The following is a 24,607-nucleotide window of genomic DNA, read 5'->3' on the forward strand; positions in this document are numbered from 1 at the left end:
TCCATCCCAAAGCACTATTTTTAACAGGTCACGTTGTGCATAAGAGTTTAAATAGCTTCCTATTTATCAGTCCTCTACCTATCTACCCCACCATCACATTTCCGTCCAAAGTAACCAAACCTCTGCTTGCCTTGGTTTTCCTCCCTGCTATGTATCCTACATTAATTTGCTACTTATTTACTACGTACAATTTCCCTTTCACTCTGATCAGATGGCAGGAAGGGAGTAGCAGAAATAGCACATAGCATAATCATCCAAGTATCCTTTGTCAAAATACAAATACCTAAGTGTGCTGCCTGCTTCTCTGTCTTCCAGATCCCCCAGAGGGATTTTGAAGGAAAAGAACATGGCTTAAATATGTGTTTTTTTTAAATTTCCTAGTTATTCACATGCTACCCTTGTCCCAGTTGAGAATCGTTCTGGCCCATATTTATGTCCCTCTATTCTGAACTTCTCTGTTTTATTATCTGGACCTTGATTATTTTCTGTGTTTCAGTTATGTCTGCCCAAATGAATTCGAAATTTCTTGAGAACAAAGATTATATCACATTATTTTAAGAAATTTTCATAGTACCTTACATATTCCCTTCCCTGCTATAAATTTTTCAATCCAGGTTTATAAGCAAAGGCACCCTAATTTTTAACAATCTTCATGTAATTCCTCAGACTATACCATAAGGCTGTTTTGTTTTCAGTAGAAAGAAAGATCACTTCTTTCTGTAGAAGTATTTTAGATATTGGTTAAGTAACCCCAAGAGCCTTTCATTTACTGGCCCCATCATTCCTTAAATATTTTCTTGGTTATGATACATCTTACCATGAAAAAAACATCCTTTCATGTATGCCATGGGATTTTAATAGGTAATAAAGAAAATTCTCAGGCCAAGTTCAGAAAACATTTAGTGTTTTTTTTTTTTTCAGTATCTCATTGGGACTTATATTCCATAGAAAGCACTTCAGAAAATGATGCATTTAACTGTTATAAAGCATCAGTTAGATTTTTGTGATTTTATTTTTAGTATATTCTCTTTGGATTCTAGAAAAGCTAAATTTATTCTTAAAAGAGAAAAAGAAAGTGACCCAAAAGCTTATTAAAATGATGAATGCCATTGCAGAAAAGTATCTTCCACAGATGCCAGATGAAAATCAGCATCCATGTACAATGTAAGCACTCATCTTTCACTCTGATGAGTGCATGATTTTACTCTTAGAATTATTATCAAAGCAATCCTCAAAGAGACATGAGGGTTCAATGGCTACAAGTACAAGACATTGTCAAAAGTAATTCTGTAAGTGCTCATCCTCAAATAGGAAGACAGACTGTCTGAACAAGAAGTGTTACTCATCAGCCTATATGCCAGGAGCAGTCTTCCACTCACAGACCTATAGAGAGAAGCTATGGAAGGCCAGCAAAGCCAATCTCCATGAAGGAAGATCAGTCAAGAGGTAGGCTCTGCTTGAATAGGTACCTCAAATCTAAGGGGGCAGACATACATTTCAACATGGCTATTCCTCAGCCATTTTCTCCTAAGAATCAGACTATTGTTCCCTCTATATTCAATGACTATTTCTGAAATGCATCCTCCCTGCCTAGTTCTGCATATTGGTGACTGTCCATGGTATGTCAGATGTATCTAACTTTTGATTTTTGTTTTATGAATGGGGGAACCAAAGACAATGTTGAGTAACCTGAAATAGCCAGAGAGAGAGAGAGAGAGATCCAGAGCATGAATGGGTTGTCAGATTTAAAGACAAAAGGAGAGAAGTTCCAAAGATACCTACTCTAACTTCCTTCTCCATTTTTTTATGGCATCATAAAGAGTGGACAGTATAAGAGGGTGAGCAGGAGGGGATGTGCATAGGACAGTTTGATATGATTTGTCGACAGCTTGATAACTTTGCCACAAAAAAATTTCTAGACCCTTAACTAGTAGGTTTTTTGAATCATCAACCTAGTAGGTTATTTGGAATAGTAGATCCCAAACAAGCTGGCAAGACAGAACTGTGGCTGAGTAGAAATCCTATGTATATTTCTTTCTAGGCCCTGGTAAGAAAGTTGTTTGGGGAAAAACTGCCATAACTTATATGCTTTTACCATCATGCTTGTTTTCCTTTATCCCCATGGCATTACTCCCATGTATTCCTTCACATTAAACCTTCACATTTCATATTTGAAAAAATAAGCCCCATTACTAAGATCTCTCCTAAAGAGGGAAGTAAAAGAACATTCTCCTCTCTGGACAATGAGTGATGATGGGAATCAATTACTCTAACTTTAGAGAGTCAAGTGTTGCCAAGCCTTCCCTGTGTCTGGGCCTCCTCAGCCCCTCACCAAGTGAGAAAGTATATAGGGAACACATCTGACTTTTGAACTAGCAAGTCAAACAATGTGGAAAATCAGTAATGAACATAATCATACAAAGCAACTGCCAAAGAGAATGGCTTGGTAAATTTAAAAGACTTCTAAGCAGGAGACTGCAGATTAATATTGGCCTTGAAACCAGAGGACATAAGTTCAGACAACCAACTTTAAAACTTACCTATTTTTAACATGGAAAATTATTTAAGGTCGGAACCTTAGATCTTTAATATGCAGAAATAATACCGTTATACTGATATTGTATTGTTTTTATAAGTTAGCATATGTAAATGTCCCTGGCAAAGAGTCAGGTTATTTAAGCTACAAACTAGCTGATTTCAGGTTACTATCATGTTGTACATTACTAAAAAAGGAATACCATGGTGCTATTAAATAAATTTTAAAAATAAAAGAATGTGACTATTTCTTTATACAAAAAGCTATGCAGAATATACAAAGTGAAAAGGGATAATTATATAATGTGTTATTTTTTGTTTTAAAAGAGGACAATTTAAGAATGTATATTGATATTTTCTTGTATATACTTTATATAGAAACTCAAAAAGTACACATAACACACTAACAATAGTAACCTGCTTGAGGATGGGAGACTTCAGAGCTAGAGTGGGCAGATGGGGTGAGTCTTTTTAATGTGTAGCCTTTTACATTTTGTTTTAAACTATGTAAGGTAGTATCTATTAAGAAAACTATTTTTTTATTTTTTAAATGGAAAAGTAGGCAAAAGAATTTAATGGGATCTTCCTTTTGGTGCCCTTTACCTATAAGTTTCCCTCTCTTCGATATATAACAACACACTAATCACTGTATTTTCCTTTGATTTTAAAAAATAAAATGATTTTTAAAAATCTTTCCTCCTCAAAGATGCTGCAGTTGGTAAAGGGCCAGAAGTTACTGCTGTTACTCATCCAGTTGGTAGTTTGTGCCATGCCCCTAACACCACCTACACTTCTCAGAAAGAGCAATAAAATGGGTATAATGTGCCAACACCAATTCAGTATTTTCAAAAGAAAAGGACATTAAAAAAAAACACCACAATCAGACCCAGAAGATGATACATTCACTTTCAGGGCTCAGTGGATAACCTGTGGCCCAGAAGTAAGTACCTCCAAAAATCATACAATAGAAGAGGAGGAAAATTGCTCTATAGCAGTAGACTGACAAGGCAACGCTGTAAGATTTGTCAGCTTTAGTATGGGCTCTGACCAAACACCAAATGCAAAAATTTCACAAAAGTCTCTTTGGAGAAGAAACAATTCTTCACCTTGGAAGTTTTAATATTTAATGTATTTTCAGCAGTAAAGCAAGGATCCCAGATGGAAATCATCTGTCAATTTGAGTTTAAAGAAATGGGACCTAATCAGATAATCTCAAACACTAATGAGCTCACTGAGGAGCCAGGAATAATATAGCTACTGTGAAAATTTGCAAACCTTCGTTGGTTTCTGCTATGATTTTTGGATTCTCCATTAGGAACCACCTAATAGCTAACTAGCCACATTAAGGTCTGCTATATTAAACTTCCCCAGGAACAATACTACAGCATTAGATACTGAGGGCCACATGTTCCACTATGCTTTCTATTTAAAAGACCTAACTTTAAAGATTTTTTTAAATTTATTAACTCTCAAGAGACAGAGTAAAAGTGAGAGAGAGTACAAGCAGGGAGCCGGAGAAGCAGGCTCCCCACTGAGCAGGGAGCCCAATGTAGGACTCAATCTCAGGACACCAGGATCATGATCTGAGCCAAAGGCAGATGCTTAACTGACTCAGCCACCCAGGTGTCCTTAAAGGGCCTAACTTTAACCTACTGCAGAGATACTAGCTTTATCTGAAGGGGCTTCTGACATTTATTAAACAATTCAACAGACACTTAATTTAAAATAATAGAAATAAATTGTCATTTAAGTGCAGATAACTTCCAAAGAACACAAACATGCTTCTCTGATCTGTAGACTCTCATGTGCTTGTGCCTATATTTGACTTAGATGCCTCAGTAGGGTGACCAACCATCTGTATCTTCCCAGGATGAAAGTATTTGACATTTTCAGCATCCAGGAAAATCCAAGGAAACCAAGGATGGTTGTTCACAGTATTGCTCAAAGATCTCAAAATAAACATGTTCAAAACAGACCTTTTAAGTTTCCAGTCTCATCCCCAACCTGTTCCTCCTATAGTATTCCCCATCTCAGTAAATGGACCCATTATCATCTTGGATTCTTGCTTTCCTTTACTCCCTACCACCCAATGATTCATCATATCCTTTTGATTCTACATCCAAAATATACTTTGAATGTGTCTATATCTTTCCCTCTCTAGGGCTATCATGCTAATCCAAACCACCTATTTCATCTTCCCTTTCCACTCTTTCCCCCTATCATTTTTATTCTTCACATAGCAATCAGATCTTTTAGATGTAAATCACACTGTGTCACTTTCCTGTTTTCAACCACTCAACAGCTTTCCAATACTTTCTACTACCCTAAAAGGTACTGTGTCAAGGCCCCCAATCTATCTTTCTGACTTCATCTCATACCATCCTGTGCTCTAGCCCTCAGACCCAAGAATTCCAAGTACATGCAAGCTCTTCCGTCAAGGTCTTCATATTTGCATTTCCATCTGCCAAAAATGCTTTTTGTTGCTCTCTTGGCCTGTAGCTTCTTCTTAATGAAGAATTTAATGTGTCACCTATTGGCCTTCCTAATCACCCTATACAAATAGAAACCATACCCATTATTTTCTATAATAGTATCTGTTTAATTCTTTGCACAGTACTTATGAAAATTTCTAATAATTTTATTTATTGAGCTGTTTGTTATTGTATCCCATTCCCAGAAGCACATGAGCTCTGTGAGGGCAGAAATCCCCATAACTTCTCTATTGTATTATATCCAGGATGTATATCATACTTCACAACATGTAATAGGCACTCGAATATCTTTGCAAATGAATGACTGCCCACCAGTCCATGGAATCTTCCTTATTGTCACAATAATTATGTAAGTAGGTACTGTCTGTATTTTATAGATAAGGAAACTGAATCTCAATTAGTTTACTTGCTAAGTGTACATGACTAGAAAGTGGCTGTTGAGCACTGATCTAAATCTACTATACCAATCCTAAGTCATTCTTCACTGCACTAATCAAGTAGAACATAGAATTAGAACTTCGGTGCTGCCAACCTTATTTTATAGATGTGACTAAGGTAACTAGAAAATACAAGAAAGACCATCAGAAGCACTAAAAGATGGAAAAACCACAGGTGTGTGTGTGTGTGTGTGTGTGTGTGTGTGTGTTACCCACTTATCCACTGGCTACCACAAAAATCTAGAATCTATGGTGGGGAGGGAATGGGTTGGCCAAGTAGATGAAAACCTATTCACTTCTCACAACATATAATTGACTATTTTTAATTATAAACATATTTCATAAAAAATAGAGGTGGCCAAAGTCCCATTTCTGATTGTAGATCACAAGTCTCTATGTAAAAGACAAGTCCAGGAACATATGCTGAGCCTTTGGGGATTTAGTGTATGTTGCCATCTTATGACTAAGACTAGATAATGTGCAATCGAACAGGTAAAGGCAGCATTCTCCTCAAGAAGACTTGCTTTCAAAGTTAAATATGCTAGTTCATTCATCTGTCCATTCACTCAGCAAACATTTTCTCAATACCACTATGTACAGACAGTGTAGGATCATGAGCTACAAACAGCTCTCCTAACTCAAGAGGTCTAAAGTATCAAATGAGAGACAAAAAATGTCATACAGCATAATTAGAGCTATGATAGGAGAGCTACAACTCTTATTCAAGAAATTAAAGGCAACCAATCCACTTTTAGAGTTGAAACAGAAAGGACTACAAAAGAGGTGTCTGGGTGGCCCAGTCAGTTAGGCGTCTGCCTTTGGCTCAGGTCATGATCTCATGGTCCTGGAATTAAACCCCACATCAGGCTCCTTGCCCAGTGGGGAATCTGCTTTACCCTCTGCCCCTCTCCCTGATCATGCTCTCTGGCTCTCTCTCTCTCTCTCTTTCTCATAAATAAATAAAATCTTTAAAAAAAAGACTACAAAGAAGGTACTCTGGCATAAGTGAAATGTAAACATAAATGTACAGGATGAGAAGGCACTAACCATGTAAATACTACTTGCTTTCATTATCTTCTTTGTAAAATACAATAAATATCTTCTTCAAGCTCTAGGCTCATATATCCAAAATCCTAATTGACAACCCTACCTGAATGTCTGAATCTTATTACCTAACACTCTTCGAAAAAGGCTACTTTTCTTTTTTTTTTTTTTAATTTTTTTTTTTTTTAAATTTTTGATAGTCACAGAGAGAGAGAGAGAGAGAGAGACAGAGACACAGGCAGAGGGAGAAGCAGGCTCCATGCACCGGGAGCCCGATGTGGGATTCGATCCCGGGTCTCCAGGATCGCGCCCTGGGCCAAAGGCAGGTGCCAAACCGCTGCGCCACCCAGGGATCCCCATACTTTTCTATTCTTATTATATAAGATACTAAACCATTTTCCTTACTATGTATACCTCATCCTGGCTTCATTATATTTTTAGTAAAACTGGTGAAATGGGATCATGATACTAATCTTGGGTTGATTTGCTAACTTATTGGGGGAAGTAGAGGAGGGATATGACATACCCTAATATCTTTGCCATTTGCTTCCCACCAACATAGAATACTATTAACTTCTAGAATGATATCCTGGAATTAAGCGGCAACACCCTTGGTCATGGCCAATAACTTACTAATAATTCACCTGACTGAAATTTCAGAGCCAGTCTCCTAAAGATGGTAATGTGGTGCCAAGTGCTCTTATAAATTGGTCAAACCCATCATCTCACTGGCACTGTATTGAGTGTTGGGGCCTATGCAGATATGGTAAGGTACCTTAGAATCCTCCTGAGCAGGAAGCTGCTCTCTCTTCTCCTTCAGGCATGTCAACACAGCATCTGGAGTCTCCTCTCCAGAGGAGCATGGCTCAGGGCCCACAGCTTCTGGCTTCCCATTCTCTCTGGCGACTGCAGGTTGCTCACAGGACAGGTTTCTAGGTGGGCCTTTGGGGGCACTTCCTTGTTCTTCTGAGAGCTTCAGCTTTAGTTCTAAGAGAAATGCCATGAGTTACCATGAACAAGAACTCACTGGGCTTAAGAGTAGAGAGCCCTTCAGAAATTCCAATCACTGATATGAAGTCAGTAGAAATGGATGGTATTGCTGATGGCTTTCCATGGCAAGGGGAGCCCTAAAACCAGAACCAACAGCATTAACTCCCAATCAGATGTAGAAACAAAGGGCTCTAGAGGCTGGAATCTCATGTAAATGGAGTAACTAATGTATAGAAGTAACTCAGTGGTTTAGATTTCAGAGGATGAGTTCTAGAGGAAGACCAGTGGTACTGCCCCAAAGTTTTCACCCATTACCCACCATAACATCTAGAATTCTACACACAAAGGTTCATTTACTTGAGTTTGGAAGTTTTGTGCCATTATGATCCCCCTGTGTATATAAATGCAAGCACTTCTGTAAGGCATTACACATGCAGACATCTGAGGAAATGCAGGAGGGATGGGAAAGGGGAGATGGGAGTGCCAGTCCCAACTTAACAGATTTCATAATTATGTTTAATGTTATCTTCTAACAGGAATGACCAGGAATGACCATTATTTCAATGTGGTTTTATATAAGCCTACATAGTTAAAAAAGCCACCTGGGACATGTCAGGAAATTACATTTCAGAAAATGCTAAGAGACTGATCATTTCAACATGGCCATTTGTATTGATTTCTCAATTACATAGCTCATTTTCTTTGTTTGATGTTTGTTTTTTAGTTAGACCCTGCTGTGTTTAAATACTGCATATTTTATAAACCTGTGACATCATTACAGTTTAATACCACTGAATTAATATTCCCTTTCAGTTTCTTATTGCCACCCTTTTAGAAATTTGGAAAAATTCCCACATCTCTAAGTTTTGAAATAAGAATGTGGAGAAAGGAAGAAAATAAATTTTATGGATAAATATCATAGTATTTTTAAATGAATTTTAGAGTTAATTAATACTCAGATCACCATCTCTAGAGAAATACAGAAAAAGAATACTGGATTAGGAGGTAGGAGAACTGAATTTTACACCTACTACTTCCCAGCTACATAACTTGTCACTATCTCTGGACATAAATGTCTGCATCTGTGCAATGGGGTATGCAGAGTAAATGATTGCTCAGGCCTTTAATATCCAAGAATCTAGTAACCCAGGGAAGGTAATACTCCACATGTTGAAATGTTTCTGGCACTGAAGTGAATCATTCCACTTCAGACTCTGGAGTTCCCCAGTCTCTTTATAAGGGGAATTATTAGATGGGGCCAAATAATGAAAGAGACCCAAGACCCTTTATTTCAGAATGAAGCCTCCAATCTAGGTGAGAGGCAAGGTTAAAGGGGGCATAAGTGGAAAAGAATAAAAAGTGCCTGGAAGCACATTAGCAATATTTTAACTGCTTCCTTTCTGGACAAAGAAACCCTTGACTGGCCCTTACCTTTGAGTTGTTTACGACCTTTAGCCAAATCATTCATCCATTTCAGGACTTCAGGATTAGAAGTCTTGTCACCATGTGAAGGCTACAAGGAGGGGAAAGTGTGGGTAGGAGGGAGGTAGAGAGGAAAAGAAAAAGAAAAAAGGAAAAACATTTTTAAATAGCTGAGACACACAAAGGTAGTTCAGAAACATATAAACCTGGAGAGTCAGATGTGATAATTCCAGCTGTAGAGTTCCTTCTGAAAAATAGAGCAAACATTCTTGACCTCCTCCACACTTTCATTCTTGTCATGGAAGGGCACTGTATCTAAACATGCTCAGTTACTCAACACTTTTCACATAGCCCTAACCACACCAGAGTCTCCTGCAGTCTAACAGTCAGTCATCCCACACTTGGTTGCCTGGCCATTCATCATATCAGTATAGACAGCTATACTAATATGAAGCAGTGCTTACTACCTTGCCTGTGCTCACACACATAGTTTATGACCACAACATATCTGGGTTATACTGACAAGCTGGAAGATTTAGCTCCTATCAGTTATTTCCATGAAACTGGAGAAAGGAGACACCAGGATCTCTAAAACCTGACAACAGTCTGAGAAGTTAGTACTTCAGGGGGATACCCAGATTTCTAACCATCTCACTGTCTATGGACTGAGTATCCTACTGGGCTAGCATTAAAGTAAAACTTAATCGTATGTGTGTGACCTTGGGCAAATTACTTAGCTTCAGCTTCATCTACCAGATGAGGATTATAACAGCATCTCCATAGAATTACTGTGAGGGGTAAATTAGTTGGTATATATAAAATAGTGAAATCAGTTACTGGCATATGCTACACCCTACAGGTGTGTTAACTAGAATTACAAATATTATTACTGGCAGTGGTGATGGTAGTAGTGTTACTACCAGACTCACAGGAATTCTGGATAAGTCTTCACCAACAAACATATATGTAGGGGTTGTGTATCTTACCAAGTAGTTAATAGAACTTGGAGGTGGCAATAGGAACATATATTTTATTCTGGAAAGACATAAATCCATTAAAACAAATCATTCACTTTGATTTCTGGATTTTTTTCTCAGAACATAAAAGTGGATTTTCCACAGGAAAGAGAAACAAAGAAAGAAGGGTGGCCAAACATATTTAGCCTACACCCCCATAGGTCAGTAAGATCTTTCTTAAATAAATAAAGCCACCTTGTTAACCTCAATGAAGGCTCAAGAAGATTAACAGTTACTCTGAATTGTGTATACACAGGACTATATAGGAATGTTCAAGATGCCTTGATCATAATTATAATATCGCCAGGAATGTGTACATTTGACAGCGGCTAAGTCTAGGGGCTCTGCCATATGTTTTTTTAAGGATCCACTAAGTCCATGTAACATCAGAAAGTTGTTGGTGAGAGATGCATCGAGAGAGAAATATATCCCTCCTAGGTTCAAAGGAAAAAACAGTGCTTGTATGACATGGTCATCAAAAGTACATGGGATTAGGGGTACCTGGATGGCTTATTGGTTGGGTGTCTGACTCTTGATTTTGGCTCAGGTCATGATCTTATGGTCCTGAGATCGAGCCCAGTATCAGGCTCCACACTCAGCGTGAGAGTGTCTCTTTCCCTCTCTCTCTTTATCCCTCCTCCTCCAGCTTACACATGTACTCTATTAAAAAAATGTACATGAGATTAAATATATTAATTGTGAAACAAAAGGCATGGTTCCATCACTTCTAGAGTGATGTAAAAACATACATTTAAAAATCAAGGTGAAAAAAAGAAGACTGAAGGAAAATAACAGTGGTTATTTCCTAGTGTTGCTCAAACAGAATAGTATGGATGTTTCCCTGAGTGAAGCCCTGGTTTCAGTACCACGGACAGTGGCATGAGGACACACCTCCTCTATCCAGGATGTACTAGAATGATGCACTGTACCACTTCCCTAATATGTAGTTTATAGTGCTGGCTTTGGGTAACAGTCTGATTGTATAGACAGCCAATATTTTACATTTGGTTTCTAAAAATCCTCACAGAATTCTCCACTTTGATCTGAAAACACATCTTGTTCATCTGGAACACATTTTTCTCATTGGATATGCTCTATACAGTTCCATCTTTTAAAACAATGTTGAGAACAAGAACAGAAACCTAAAACACCAGCTACACCAAGGACCACCAGCTTTCATTACCACAAATGGACTCAGGAAAAATTTTAGGCTGATTTTTTTTCTGACAAAATATTTTAAAGCTTGAAATCATCTTCTGAAATAAATTTTTTATATCTCTACTCCCGGAGAAGCTTTCAAAAGAGGTTAAATAAGCTCACAAGGTGACAGCTTTCAAACTACATGAAAGTTTTCATATATAAGCTGTGGCTCTTCAAGCCCCCTAACTTCTAAACTGAAATATTCCAGTTTAATAGACTCCAAGAAGATATAAACCCCCAAATTACAAACTCAGAAAGATAAAGTAACAAGTTCAAAGTCACAAAGTTGCTAATTAGCTGTATTTTGTTCAGTGCAATTAAAATGGGACCTCCAAAGCACATGACTGAGGGTACCCCTGGATCAGATTTATGGTCTGTCAAAGACAGTTCAAAAGACACATTAGAAAGAATTCTGGATTAGGAATGAAAAGGCTTGAGTTGTCTTAGCTAGGTCAATTTTTCACTGTGTCATCTTGGGGAAGTTACTTCCCTTCTTTAAGCTTCAATCCCTCCAATGGTCAAATGAAAATGAAGACTGACCGACCCCTTTAATTTTAACATTCTCTAATTTCACAAACAGTGGACATCTGGCTGAAACAGCCTCTTCTAACTCCATTAGTCTAACTATAGTTAAATTAAATTAAAATTGTAGGGAATAAATATGGTTTTGGATAGGAATGTACAATGGCCACATTCAACAGAGAAAAGATATGTGTGTGCCAAGGCACTGGACTAACACCGAGGCTCAGCAAGAGCTCAAACTAAAACATTAGCTGTGGTGCTATTAATTCCACAACGAGCCCACCAGGAAGGAAATCCTTACACACAGCAACCAATTAAAAGTCCACTGCCATGTCAAACCTCTAACCACAGCCTGGCACCCTGACAGGAAAGGTGAAGGGAAGCCCCGTTCCCTGAGACATGGAAGGTTCTGGTTACACCAGAGATGTCTATACACACAGAGGCAGTGGTGACCATGAGGCCTTCCTCTATTGCTCCCAAATTCATCCACCAGCATTTGTGAATGTTTAAATGTGTTGTTTCGCCATGCATTTGCTTGGAAACTTCTCTAGACAAATTTATCCTGGCAGGAGGTGCCAGGAGAAATTCTTTCCCAAAATAAGCAGCCTGTTGGGTGGATGCTATAGGTAAGAGAAGTAGTCTAGGGTCTGTAGCTGTAGGTAGGAAAATTTGGTAAAGAATGTATACAATTCTTCTTCATTTTTGGACAAGGCAGAGGCTGTTATGGGATTGCATGGTCAAATATCATTCAAACAGATTAAAAAGTTAATGATGCCTAGGTCCACTTACTTACTTTGTGCCAAACACTAAAATAAACATTTTACATGCATACCCTCATTTAATACTCACTAGTAATATTAACTCCACTATGCAGATGGATGAACTGAGACTCAGAAAGATAAAGTAACAAGTCCAAAGTCACAAAGTCCCTAATGAGCCGTGTCAGATTCAAATCCAGATCAGCTTCATTTAAAGATTGCCAGGTAATAACTATTAGCAGGCCCTGGGAATGGAGCCCCTAGCTGTTACTCTACTGTTTCCAATGTGAGGATATAACAGATCCAATAATATTCCAGCAGTAAATAGAAAATCAGCTTCTCTCAAGATATCTTAAACTTTAAAAAATGTGGGCACTAACAAGTTTTACTTCTATTCCTCCATTGCAAAATCTACTCATCTTTAATCTACCCCCCTCAATCTGAGCAGATAGAGCACGACTACCCCAGGCAGGTTACAAGTCTTTTCTTGGCTTCAGTTTCCTTATCTATAAAATAAAAGCTGTACTCATTATGTGTAGAGTTCCTTCCTATTCTAAAGAGGTAAAAGACAGTAAGTAGCTGTCACTCCCTGACTTTAAAGAAGAAAAGAATCTTCAACACCCTAAGGTTGTCTTGAAAAGCAGTCTGATTTTTTTTAATGTGCAAAGCTAAAAAAAAATCATTCCTTATCCCCCTCTTTTAGTGAATTTGAAGCCAGTGTGGGAAATAGGATAGGATAGGAAGAACGGAAGAGTGGAATATCACCCACTCTCACCTCCCTCTCCAGATCTTATCCCACTCACCGGGATGTGCCAATTGCCTCTGTACCAAGTGCTTAGTAAGCCTTTAAATATTTCAAGATGTATGAGACATTATTCCCTGTTCTCTTTTATTCTGATAACAAGCTGTCTGGGCCCTCTGCCAAAGACCCAATATCTTTGTGCAATTCTATAGAATATGATTTTTGTCTATGCCATGGTCACCATTAAGGAAAATAAATAAAACTAGCATTGGCAATGAGGACACCTACCTCTCTACTGCTTCTCATATAATAAAAGAAAAGGTTCATCATTACAACACTGCAGCACCAGCATGAAGAGACTGGTGTCTCTCTGACAGGAAAGGATGGACTGGGATTTGTTGTTTGAGTGGCCTAAACAAATGTCACTTGATAGGTCCTCATCTACCAACCAGAGGTACTCTTATGTCAAAGAAGGTGCACTCTCTCTCGCTCTCTCTCTGCCCCTCATTCTGTTCTACAATTTAGAGATTCTGACCTTTGGGTCCTTAATAGGTTCTTACAAAACTATAAATGGTAAAAGGTTAAAGAAAAAAAATAAGATCATAATTCAAAAGCTATCCAAATTTCAGTCCTAGAAACATTAGTGATAGTTGTGCTCCTGGGGGTGGGGATGGGGGGACCAATAATCAAATCAGTTTGGAAACAAGAGTTATAATCCATTACTAGGAAATATCTTAACAGGGTCCAATTACAGCCTGTGAGAATAGGACAGATCCAGAGAGGGAACTCAATTTACGATGGGTCCTGAGTTGGCAAGTGAAAACAGCTGCCCCCTGGCACAGAGGGGTACCCAGAAAGGAAGGACAGGAAAGCCCACATACCTCTAATACAATTCACTCTTATTTTAAACCACAGGGCCCTTACCCGGTATTTTTTTTCTTGTTCAAATTTTTCTTCAAATTTCCGAATTTTTCGCTTGAGGCTCTGGATGTGCTTGGTGAGCTGGGTAATGGTCTGCAGCTCCTTGCCATCGCCACAACTGCAACGTGAAGAACTTCGGGGCCTGCAACAATTGCAGGGAGGGACAGTCATCAAAACCCACGGTCTTCCCATAACGCTGCTCTAACAGAAGTTACCAATGAGAAACTAGAGACTCCCTGCATGTATTTTCAGGCAAGGGGCACTTATTTTAGCTGCATCAAAATTATTGATACGATTTTTTTTAAAAAAAAGTATGCAGTTCCACACTTTTGGGGGTGGAGGGCAGCTATTGTAAGCCATCATTTTTCTAGAATACAAATATTAAGCTCACCAAGAAGGATATTCCCAATATCTGCATATACATATTCTTACGTAGGACTCTGGTCATTTCACCAAAAATGTTCAAACATGAAAGCCCTGGAGTATCCTGCATTCCATGGCCATTTCTTCCTGAGACAGGAAGACCTAACACAGCATTCCCAACTAAAAAGTACACTGATTTTCGCCATTCATTGTTCAGGACTCACAGTTATGTTTGGCAGGCAGATTGCACTGTTTCAGACATATATTTCATTGTAGGTTATGCATGTAGTATTTGAAAAACTGTATGAAACGAAGATAAGAATGTTTTCTTACATCATAAACTGTTGAGTGCTGGGTGGAGAAGGGGCTGATTCAGGGTCTAAATTGAATCTCTGGCTTTGGCTGAAGATGGAGCAGCGTGGTGACAGCAGTGGGTTGTCACCATCAGTGATGTGAAAGAGCAGCCTGCTAGTCCCAACAGACTGGAGGTCTTCTGGTGCACCGTCTGCCTCATTCTGCCCATCTTTGTGGACTAGTGCAGGGCCTGAGGAAACAAGAGTAGTTGTCAAGACCTCGCAGTGACAGAGGCCTTGAGACTGTCATGTTCCTAAGTAGAGATCATAAACATTCATTATAATGTCTTGCCTCTGTTATGTCTTCCTTCTGAGGATAAGAAAGGCTTTCAAACTACTGTCATGTTTGTTCTCTGAAAACCTGGACAGAAAATTTTAAAGTTGCCACCACCAACAACAAAAATGGAAGCACAAATTATTTTGGTATGAATTATAAAATCAGCAGAGCCCCAAACTACAAAACCCCTCTATTTTATATTATTTGGCATATGTTGGAGGCTGTATTACAAAATGTTACAGTGAAAAAAGGAAATAATAAATAAAACTAGAGCAGAAGAGGATAGACTATGAGGAAGAAAAGGGACAACAGAAATGCCAGTGAAGGCAGGAGAGAAAAAGGGAAGGAGGAAGGGAGAGGCAAAAAAAAAAAAAAATCACTCAGCAGTGATGGAGAACTCTACTCATCAATATGGAATGATGTTCAGAATATACTAAATGAAAACCACAGATTTCAAAACAAAGCAGTAAGGATTCCATTTTCTGTAAAAAGCATATATTTATGTACAAATAAATGCACCAAAAGATCAAAGAAGCTATTTAGCAACTACAAAGCATGGAAGAATTAGGAGTGATTCTGTTTCTTTTTAAAAATTTTATGTAGCATTTTGTTTTTGACAAAAATAAAAAATAAGAACAGAAACCTGCTCTAAGGCCTCTCCCCAACTAGGATGCTAGGTCTGTGCCTGAATTCTATGATCATTCCCCCTCTAAATGAACTCATTAGCTTCCCACCCCAGGGTCAGTCCAGAAGGTGGGCACACCTGTGCTATGGAGGTGAGGGCAGGGAAGTGAGGAACATCAGGATATGGAGTCTGAGTGGACAGGATGAGAATCTCTACATCATGGGCTCCAGACAGTTAATCAAGCAGCAGCCAAAACAAATTCCTCAATTTTTCGAGCAAATAACTCAGAACAACTCAAGACTTTCTCTTACTCCTACCTCAAATGAAGAAATGTTTTCTGGGTGAATAAGCAGAATCGGAAAACCCTGCAATCTACTTTTCCAAAATAAACATTTATCAAAATTTGGTGCCGGATGACTCTTAATCAGGTTTAGAATGGCTCATGTTCTTTAGAGCTTGAAATGCAATTTGCTTTGTGTAACATCAAAGGTCTGATCCCTTCTGTGTTTTCAACTGGCTTCTTTGCTGTTGAGCTGCAGACTGGGAGCCCAGATAATGCCTCCTATTTGTGCTTCTGAAGCTCACTGACAGCATTTTATCAGCGCCTGAGAGGTGGGGCCAGATGAACACCAGTTCCCAGGCCTGCAAGCAAGGGGTGTTCCTGTCTGACAACTCACCACAGGCAACACCCTTGCTAAAAATCATTTACCCAGAAAACACGGTTTGGCAGGAGCCCTGAGGAGTAACACTGAGTAAGAGTTACTAATCAATAAATCACAACATATGCTAACAATCACCTTCAAAACCCACCAGGAAGTGTACAATTTCTTTACCAATCCTTTTCTTAAACCACTAGGTTTAAGAAGTTACCAAGAAGTTACCAAGAAGAAAGGCATTTTATTCATAATACCTCTTTCTGAACAGAGTATTTTGCTAATAATGACGGGGAAGAAAAGAATCTTTAGCAAGCACCTGGGACGAGTGTATTTTTGTTGAAATGGGAAAAAGGTCTGAGGCCTCCAGCTCTTCAGCTCAGCGGTGGCCCTAAGGTCAAAACTAACAGTCTCTTAGTGCTGTTTTATAATGCTAAAATGGAAGCGCTTGGGCTCCTGGACATCTGACTGAAAAGGGTCCACAGAGTACAATACTCCTGTGATTCTGGGCAGTGGCAGCGAGCCACAGCTCCCAGTCAACAACATAGTCTCGAGGGGAAGCAACCAACACACTTAAAACTATTCTCCATACAGCCATTCTGTTTCCACTTTCAGTATAGTATTCAGTAAGTTTTATGAGATATTCAACATTTTATTATAAGGTTGGCTTTTTGTGTTAGAGAATTTTGCCCAACTGTAGGCTCATATAAGTGTTGTTTTTTTTTTTAAAGATTTATTCATGAGAGACACAGAGCGAGAGAGAGAGGCAGAGACACAGGCAGAGGGAGAAGCAGGCTCCATGCAAGCAGGCTCCATGCAAGCAGCATGATGTGGGACTCAATCCTGGGTCTCCAGGTTGTGGGACAACCTGGGCCAAAGGCAGCCCTAAACTGCTGAGCTACCCAGGCTGCCCTCATATACATGCTCTGAGTTCCTTTCAGGTAGGCTAGGCTAAGCTAGGATGTTTAGTAGGCTATGGATTCAGTGCACTTTTGACTTACAATATTTTCAATTTACAGTGGGTTTATCTGTATGTAACCCCATTGTAAGTCAAGAAAGATCTATATCTGTATGTAGATATATATAAATGATAGATAAATAGAGCAAAGAAGTACATATTTTACATAAATTAATATATTTACTATGTATTTTAGATAAATTTGAACCAGTAGTTTTTGTTTTCTTTTTTTTAATTTCAGCTTCATCTTAGGTTATGATGGCCAAGAAATAATGGATTTGATGTGCTAGTTACTTTTTTTTTTAACTGATACACATTAAAATAAATTCCTATTAAAACTAACAATGTTTGTCCATGCAACTTTTTCTAGCATATTTGGTGCAACACTGAGATAAGACACAGAAGCTGCTAAACACAGCAGACATGAGAACTATCATTTTAATAAGCATTACCATCAGAATAAGGAATTGAATATTATGCTCTCCTATTGAACACCAACTATACACTCAAGTCCCTATGGGGTTAATATGGGAAATGAGAACCAATATACCCTTCAACATATTGTCCCTCCTACCAGTTCTTATTTATAAATAAGTAAAAATAATCATATGTAATATATCTGGAGTGACTCACTATGTGCTCAACTTGTAAGAGTTTTTGCATGTATTTAATCTTAATAATAACTACATGAGGCTGATAATAAAAAAAGATTTCCATTTTAAATTCAGGATGGAAGGTGATATAAATTATATTATCACCAAGGAAGGTCTGACCACTGCACATGGTAGATGATTCCACATCTCTGACCCTGGGAACCAAACAGTGTTTTCGGCAGCCCACTCACTGAACAATAGGGAACAGAAGAGAAATAATTATCATCATTATGTGAAAGCCAAGAGACCACTTCTGATCTTGCTGCAACCCCAGGTAGAAACAGATGCTGTATTACAGCTGTTGAATGAGTCAGTCAGATTTTTAAATATATCTAATGTGAATTTTTAAAGCAATTCAAAATTCAAATAAATCTCTATCTGCAACCAGTTGAGATGTACTGCTGAAATCTAATCAAGTAATAAATTAGTCATAGTCTTGTGGATTTGCTAATTTGCACTCTTGTCCAAATTTGTCCTTCATGGTGGGCATTCAGCTTTTATAGGTGGGCATTCAGGACATTCTAAAATGCCAAATTGTCAGCCTTTTTGGTTTTAAAAGCTAGATGAACCATAACTATGTCCATCACTCTAAAAAGGGAAAAGAATCAGAGTTCTCAACCAGCCTCACCCAAAGAGGGCCAGCAGAACAAAAACTAGAAACAACTCCAAAATATCTGATGGATGGATACACAATGGGTCCAATTTTAGGTATGTTGAATTTGAGCATCTGAAGGTACAAAGGAAGTCACAAAAGAGAGAACATGGGTAAACTTGAGGTCACCTCAGTAACTAAATCTAGGGAGACAGGTGAGCTTGCTTCCTTCGAGACTACCAAGAGAGGAGGAACAGTATCTCCAAGGTTAGAATGGGTGGGGTAGGAATGAGGACAGATGAAAAGAGATTCTGGGTTATGAAGCTAGCCAAGTTACTGAGTGGGGTGTGGCTGGCACTCCAAATAGGTTTCTTAGTGCCAGCTTCTGTGGACAGCCACAATAGAAACACCTGGGAGCTACAAGGGTAAGAAATTTGTCATTGTGAAAGGAGGACTAAGCTTTATGGCAGGCACTCTGCAGGTATAAGAGCCACCTTACCATCATGGATAAAAGCATAGGATCTAGGGGCACCTGGTGGCTCAGTCAGTCAAGCATCCAACTCTTGGTTTCAGCTCAGGTCAGGTCAGGTCATGATCTCAGGGTCATGTGATCAAGGCCCAGGTCAGACTCCATGCTCAGTGGGGACTCTGCTTGAGATTCTCTCTTCCTCTCCCCCTCCCCCTGCTCATGCTCTCTCTCTCTTTCTCTTTTTCTCTTACCCTTTCTCTCTCTTTCTGTCTCTCAAATAAATCTATTTTTTTAGCATAGAATATAGGCTCAGAAACACTTAGATTCAAGCTCCAGTTTTGTCATATGTGTGACCTGGGGCAGATTATTCAATCTTTTACCTTCTCAGTTTTCCTATCTATATTAAGGGAATTCATTCACTCAACAAATGTTTATTAACCGTCTATTGCATGCTAAAGGCCTGTTTCAGGGTAAGATGATGATAGTATCCATTTCATAAAGTGTTAAAAAGGTTAAAAGAAGACAAGGAAACTCAGGTACTTAGGACAGTGCCCAACGGAGGGGACATAATAATCCATCAATGTTAGTTGCTATTGTTTTGTATTACCTCTTACCTAGAGACGGAATTTAGGAGAGGAGTTGGCTGGGATAGAGAAGGATGAATTCAGTTCTGGATACACTGAGTTAAAGAGGCACTTTTAGTCATCCAGTGGAAATGCCCAGTAAGCCCTGGATATGTGTAGGTATGGAGTTCAGAAGACAGAGTCTGAGTCTGATCTCAGCATGCACCTCCCCAAATCTGCCTTCTACAGTTTCATTTTGAAGGAGTCAATGTATTGGCTTCAATTAAAATGAATGGCTAATAGATTAGGGCACTTGGTTAGCTAAGCAATGAAAAATCCCAAAATTCTCCCTAAAACCCAGAAAATTACATGGATCAAGAAGCCTCATTCAGCTCAGATCTAACCTTATTCTTTGCCTCTGCATTTTTTATTACAATCTTCTAATTAAATTTTCACCAGTAAATACAGATTTAGGTTTTAGGTTTGTGAGTAGTTCTTTTATATTTTTATTGTGTTTTTATTTACTGTATGATTATTGTAAGGACAACCAAGTACAAATTTTTAAAGTAAGTCCCACACCCACTGTGGGGCTTGAACTCACAACCTCATGATCAAGAGTCACATGCTGTAACAACTAAGCCAGCCAGGCACCCCTGTGAGTAGTTCTTAAATTTAATCCCATCCCTCTTGTTCCCTAGAATATTTTAAGAGGACAATTTCAGAATATTTTTTTCTTGAGTCATTGCAATTATACCTAACATATACAGCACTTTTTTACCAAGTGAACATAACATTTAAATCATAGAAATGCCTAAATACATAAATCTTCAGGGTACGTTGACACTGATTATTTTATAAATCCAATCATAACTTATATGCAGCTTCATAATGGACTCTTAAATTTTTTTTAGAATTTTTAGTCTCAATGGTATGAATAAGGAATAAATGACCTCTAGTTAAAAAAAGCAAAAAATTAAAAATTAAAAATTTTTTTTAAAATTTTAAAAAAGCAGTATCAACAAAAGCCCAACCAAAGGAAAAATCACATTGTAATTTCACTAACATGTTGTTTATACTATATACTATTATATTATGCTAACACAGTAGTATAATTTTAGGAAGAGTAAACAGTTTGAACTCATCCAAATTTTCAGTATAAAAATAATATTCACTAACTTTACGTGCCTAGACAAAATTAAATATCTTAAATATATTTTAATTTCATAACTAGCTTAGCAAAGTAAAGTCCCAAGGTAAAAAAAAAAAGACAAATAGACAGTAAAGACAACTAGAATGTATACAGACAGAGGAAGACAAAGTGGCAAGGTTGTGTGTGAGAAAAAGAAGCAACCAGAAAGCTGTGGGAGAAGAATAAGAATAAAAGCAAAGAGACACCATGGTGGTAGGGATGGGTGAGAAGGAAGGAGAGGTAGGTGACAAAGGTTGAGTTTGCACTGAGGAAACATACAGCAAACATCAACTTCTAGCCCATGAAAGATTGAGGTCTTCAGACTCTTAGTGACTTCTATCTTAAATCAGAACTCTACTGTGGGCTTTGGTAACATGACCTATGCTGAGAAAGATGCAAGATCTCCAGATCCTGTAATAATGAGAAAGGGAAGAAATCCATGCTTTGTATTGTTTTGGAGTAGAACATCTGAAACAAGAATAATTCATATTTTTGGAGGCACCAAACTAAATGTCCAACTTGGGGAGGAAAGAAGAAACAATCTTCTAGACAGATCTACCAGGTGACTAAATGAATCTTTGCACTTTACTCTCTGATTATTCAAGACTTATTCCTTTGCCTATATGCATACTACCAAAGACCAGTTGAGAAATAACCAAGGGAAATGGCCAAGGCCAATGAACAACTTTTTTCCTCCCTGTGTCATAAAAGGGGAGCCAAAATTGCTCAGATTACAGAGCTCTGCTTGAGTTGTGGGACCAGGGAAAGAGCAGCTGTCATCCATGATAGGTGTCCAATATTAAGAAGCACTCTCCTGATATACAGAGAAAGCTGGATGCTGTGCTCTGATTATTTTTCAGCCTAAACGACCCTCCAGGTTTTGTAGCCAATTCCTGCACAACTGACCACCTCAGTGGTATAGCTGATTAAAATCTGCTATTAAGATAATGAGCTATTTTTCAAAGCATTTTCATTTATAAGCAAATGTATTTTGCAAAGCAGAAGGAAAATTGAATATACAAGAAAATGGGGGGGGGGGTCTGTATCTTTACTAGGCTCATGCAATATTAGTTAGAAAATCTTAGTCAAAGAAGTTGGTACCAAAGCTTCACAAAGAGCCACAGAAAAATATGATTCTCAGGGAACTGGAAGAGATAGTGGAGGCTGTTCACCCTGGGCTTAGGGGGTGGTAGGGTGGGGGGGGTGCAGAACAGTGTCAGACACCAAGTATCTGCCCAGGCCATCTGGTTGCTTCCAGACTGCACTCATCATAAGCATGAAAGAAGGAATAACCAGGAAGTTGGGGATGCCCAGGTGGCTCAGCGGTTGAGCGTCTGCCTTCGGCCCAGGGCATGGTCCTGGGGTCCTGGGATCGAGTCCCACATCGGGTTTCCTGCATGGAGCCTGCTTCTCTCTCTGCCTGTGTCTCTGTCTCTCATGAATAAATAAATAAATAAAAATCTTAAAAAAAAAGAAACAGTCTTTAAAAAAAATAAAATAACCAGGAAGTTTTTTATTTTTTATTTATTTATTTTTTTATCAGGAAGTTTTTTAAATGACCATAATAATGTATGGGAAACTGTGTGCAAGGGTTAAAGGGTATATGAAAACTTTCTGTATCGTTTCTCAATTTTCTATAAACCTAAAACTCCTTAAAAATAAAATCAATTAATTTTTTTAAATGACTATAAACCTACTAGTTAAAAGCCTGGTCTCTTGAGTTAGAGCCACAGGGTTGGTCTGAGATGCCACTTGCTCACAATTGTTATGTCCTTGGCCAGGCAAGGCTCTTCTAACTCAGAATCCTCATTTGTAAAGAGTTGTAGCAAGAACAAATGGGGTAACTTGTTACCACAGTTGGCCTGCCTTAAAAACTGAATTTAAAAATCTTTTTAAAAATAATAACCTGGCAGTTTAAGCTATAGGCTGATTTTTTTCTCTATAAAGCAGTTATAGAAACAGCCTCAGAGAATATATTGTCATCTACAAATTATGAAATCATTAAAAAAATACTTTCCTTGGAAAACAAGGGGTAATTTGAAGCTCTCGGAGATGCTATAAAGATGGTTATAAGAACATAGGAGAAATGTTAACAGTAAAGATCATTTCCAGCTCAGTTATATCATAGATTTAGCAAAGGATAGATTTTATGGTAACAAATGTAGTTTCAACCTGAATAGGAGGTAATTATTTGACCATCAGCTCTATAGATTATTGCTGTTATAAATATCTTTTGCTAAAGGGAATTAGTGTAATGTCAATCATATGCAAGATTCCAGAGGAGATCTAGGGAATGAACAGTACTAATGGCATTTCCACACCTTCAAAGTAGTTAGGATTATGACAGCAGATAAGACAAATGTAAGCATTATTAACTGGAAGAGAGGCAACATAAGCTCTATGGCAAAAATGCCCAGCTTTTTAAAAAGTAATAGCTGACATTTATTGAGCATTTACTAAGAAGAAATGTGCTAAATGACTCATATGTATTATGCTTCATTATTATTACAATAATCTTAAAAAGTAGATACTCTTCTTTTTTCCCTCCATTTTAAAGAAAATGACACACAGAGAGATCAAATCACTTGTCTGAGATCACCCAGCCAGCACATCAAGTTCTGCAGAGAATTATGTTTCTGAACAAGGCAGAGCCAATGAATATAATTTATTTGGGCTTTCAAGAAGTCCATGGCATGGTTTTTATATCAGAAGCTGTTTAAAAACAAAACCAAATGATGACTGAGCTAATGTTTTTCAGTGGATTACAAAATCCACTTAACAATATGCAGCAAAGAACAGAGTGAATTAGTTTCTTTTATGATGGACATGTCAGCACTAATCCTTGCAAATGGATCCTGGATTAATCTTATTTTAAATCTCAAAAGTGGCATGGCAGAGGAAGTAGAGTCATGAGTTTGCAGATGATATTGATATTTTTCAAAGGATAAAATGCCAAGCAACCACAGAAGCAGCTCACAAAGCATGTCTCAACAGTGACAGATGACCATAAATGTGGGCCAGTAGGTATTGCAGTTGGAGAAAACCATCCATGTACTCTTAATAAGCACTAAATGATTAGTTTGGTAGAGAAGGGGATTTTTGGAATTCTAACAGAATACAGTGATATGACGACAAAAAAAAAAAAAGCCAAGAGTATGCATCTCTAGGAAGAGTTCAGAAAACAATTCAACATGCATAATATTTTGTATTTAATAAAACACCCTCATGTCCATATTTTTTTAGGTATTCATTCTTTTTTATTGAGATCATCATAGTTTCATATGTAGGTGTAAGAAATAATAGAGGGATCCCTTGGACACTTTGCCAATTTCCCCCAGTGGTATCATATTTACAAATAAAATTCTATTTGACTCCATCTGGAATACACTATGCAGGTTAAGTAAATGCACATCAAGAAAGGCACAGGGTTCTAGAAATGGTTTAGATCACAGGAGCTAAAATAACTATGAGAAGGGACGCCTGGGTGGCTCAGCGGTTGAGCATCTGCCTTCGGCTCAAGGTGTGATCCCGAATATGGGGATTGATCCCACATTGGGCTTCCTGCAGGGAGCCTGCTTCTCCCTCTACCTGTGTCTCTGCCTCTCTCTTTTTGTCTCTCATGAATAAATAAATGAAATCTTAAAATAAAATAAAATAACTATGAGAAGACAGGTTGTGACAGGTAAATCAACTACAAATCTAGGTCACTTCAGGTTGACAAAGTTAGAAATGTATAAAGAAAACCGGATTTTCAAAACACATTAGCAGAGAGGATATGCACTGGCTATGGGCTTATTTCAAATTCTAGAATATTAGAACTATGGGAACTTAAT

The 24,607-nt window shown here is 38.1% G+C and overlaps 1 protein-coding gene across 8 annotated transcripts in view; it reads right to left on the reverse strand.

The window, feature by feature from the left end:
* Window positions 1-24,607, reverse strand: part of FAM13C (family with sequence similarity 13 member C) — a 147,569-nt gene that overhangs the window by 8,977 nt on the left and 113,985 nt on the right. For all 8 annotated transcript variants that reach the window (XM_072756043.1, XM_072756044.1, XM_072756042.1 and 5 more), the window contains 4 exons: window positions 14,776-14,986; window positions 14,083-14,221; window positions 8,930-9,011; window positions 7,284-7,495 (listed from right to left, as the gene is read on the reverse strand). In XM_072756043.1, coding sequence (XP_072612144.1) covers window positions 7,284-7,495; window positions 8,930-9,011; window positions 14,083-14,221; window positions 14,776-14,986 — 644 coding nt within the window. The remainder of the gene's footprint in view (window positions 1-7,283; window positions 7,496-8,929; window positions 9,012-14,082; window positions 14,222-14,775; window positions 14,987-24,607) is intronic.

Source organism: Vulpes vulpes, chromosome 4 (assembly GCF_048418805.1).
Source record: "Vulpes vulpes isolate BD-2025 chromosome 4, VulVul3, whole genome shotgun sequence".
NCBI classification, from domain to species: Eukaryota; Metazoa; Chordata; class Mammalia; order Carnivora; family Canidae; genus Vulpes; species Vulpes vulpes.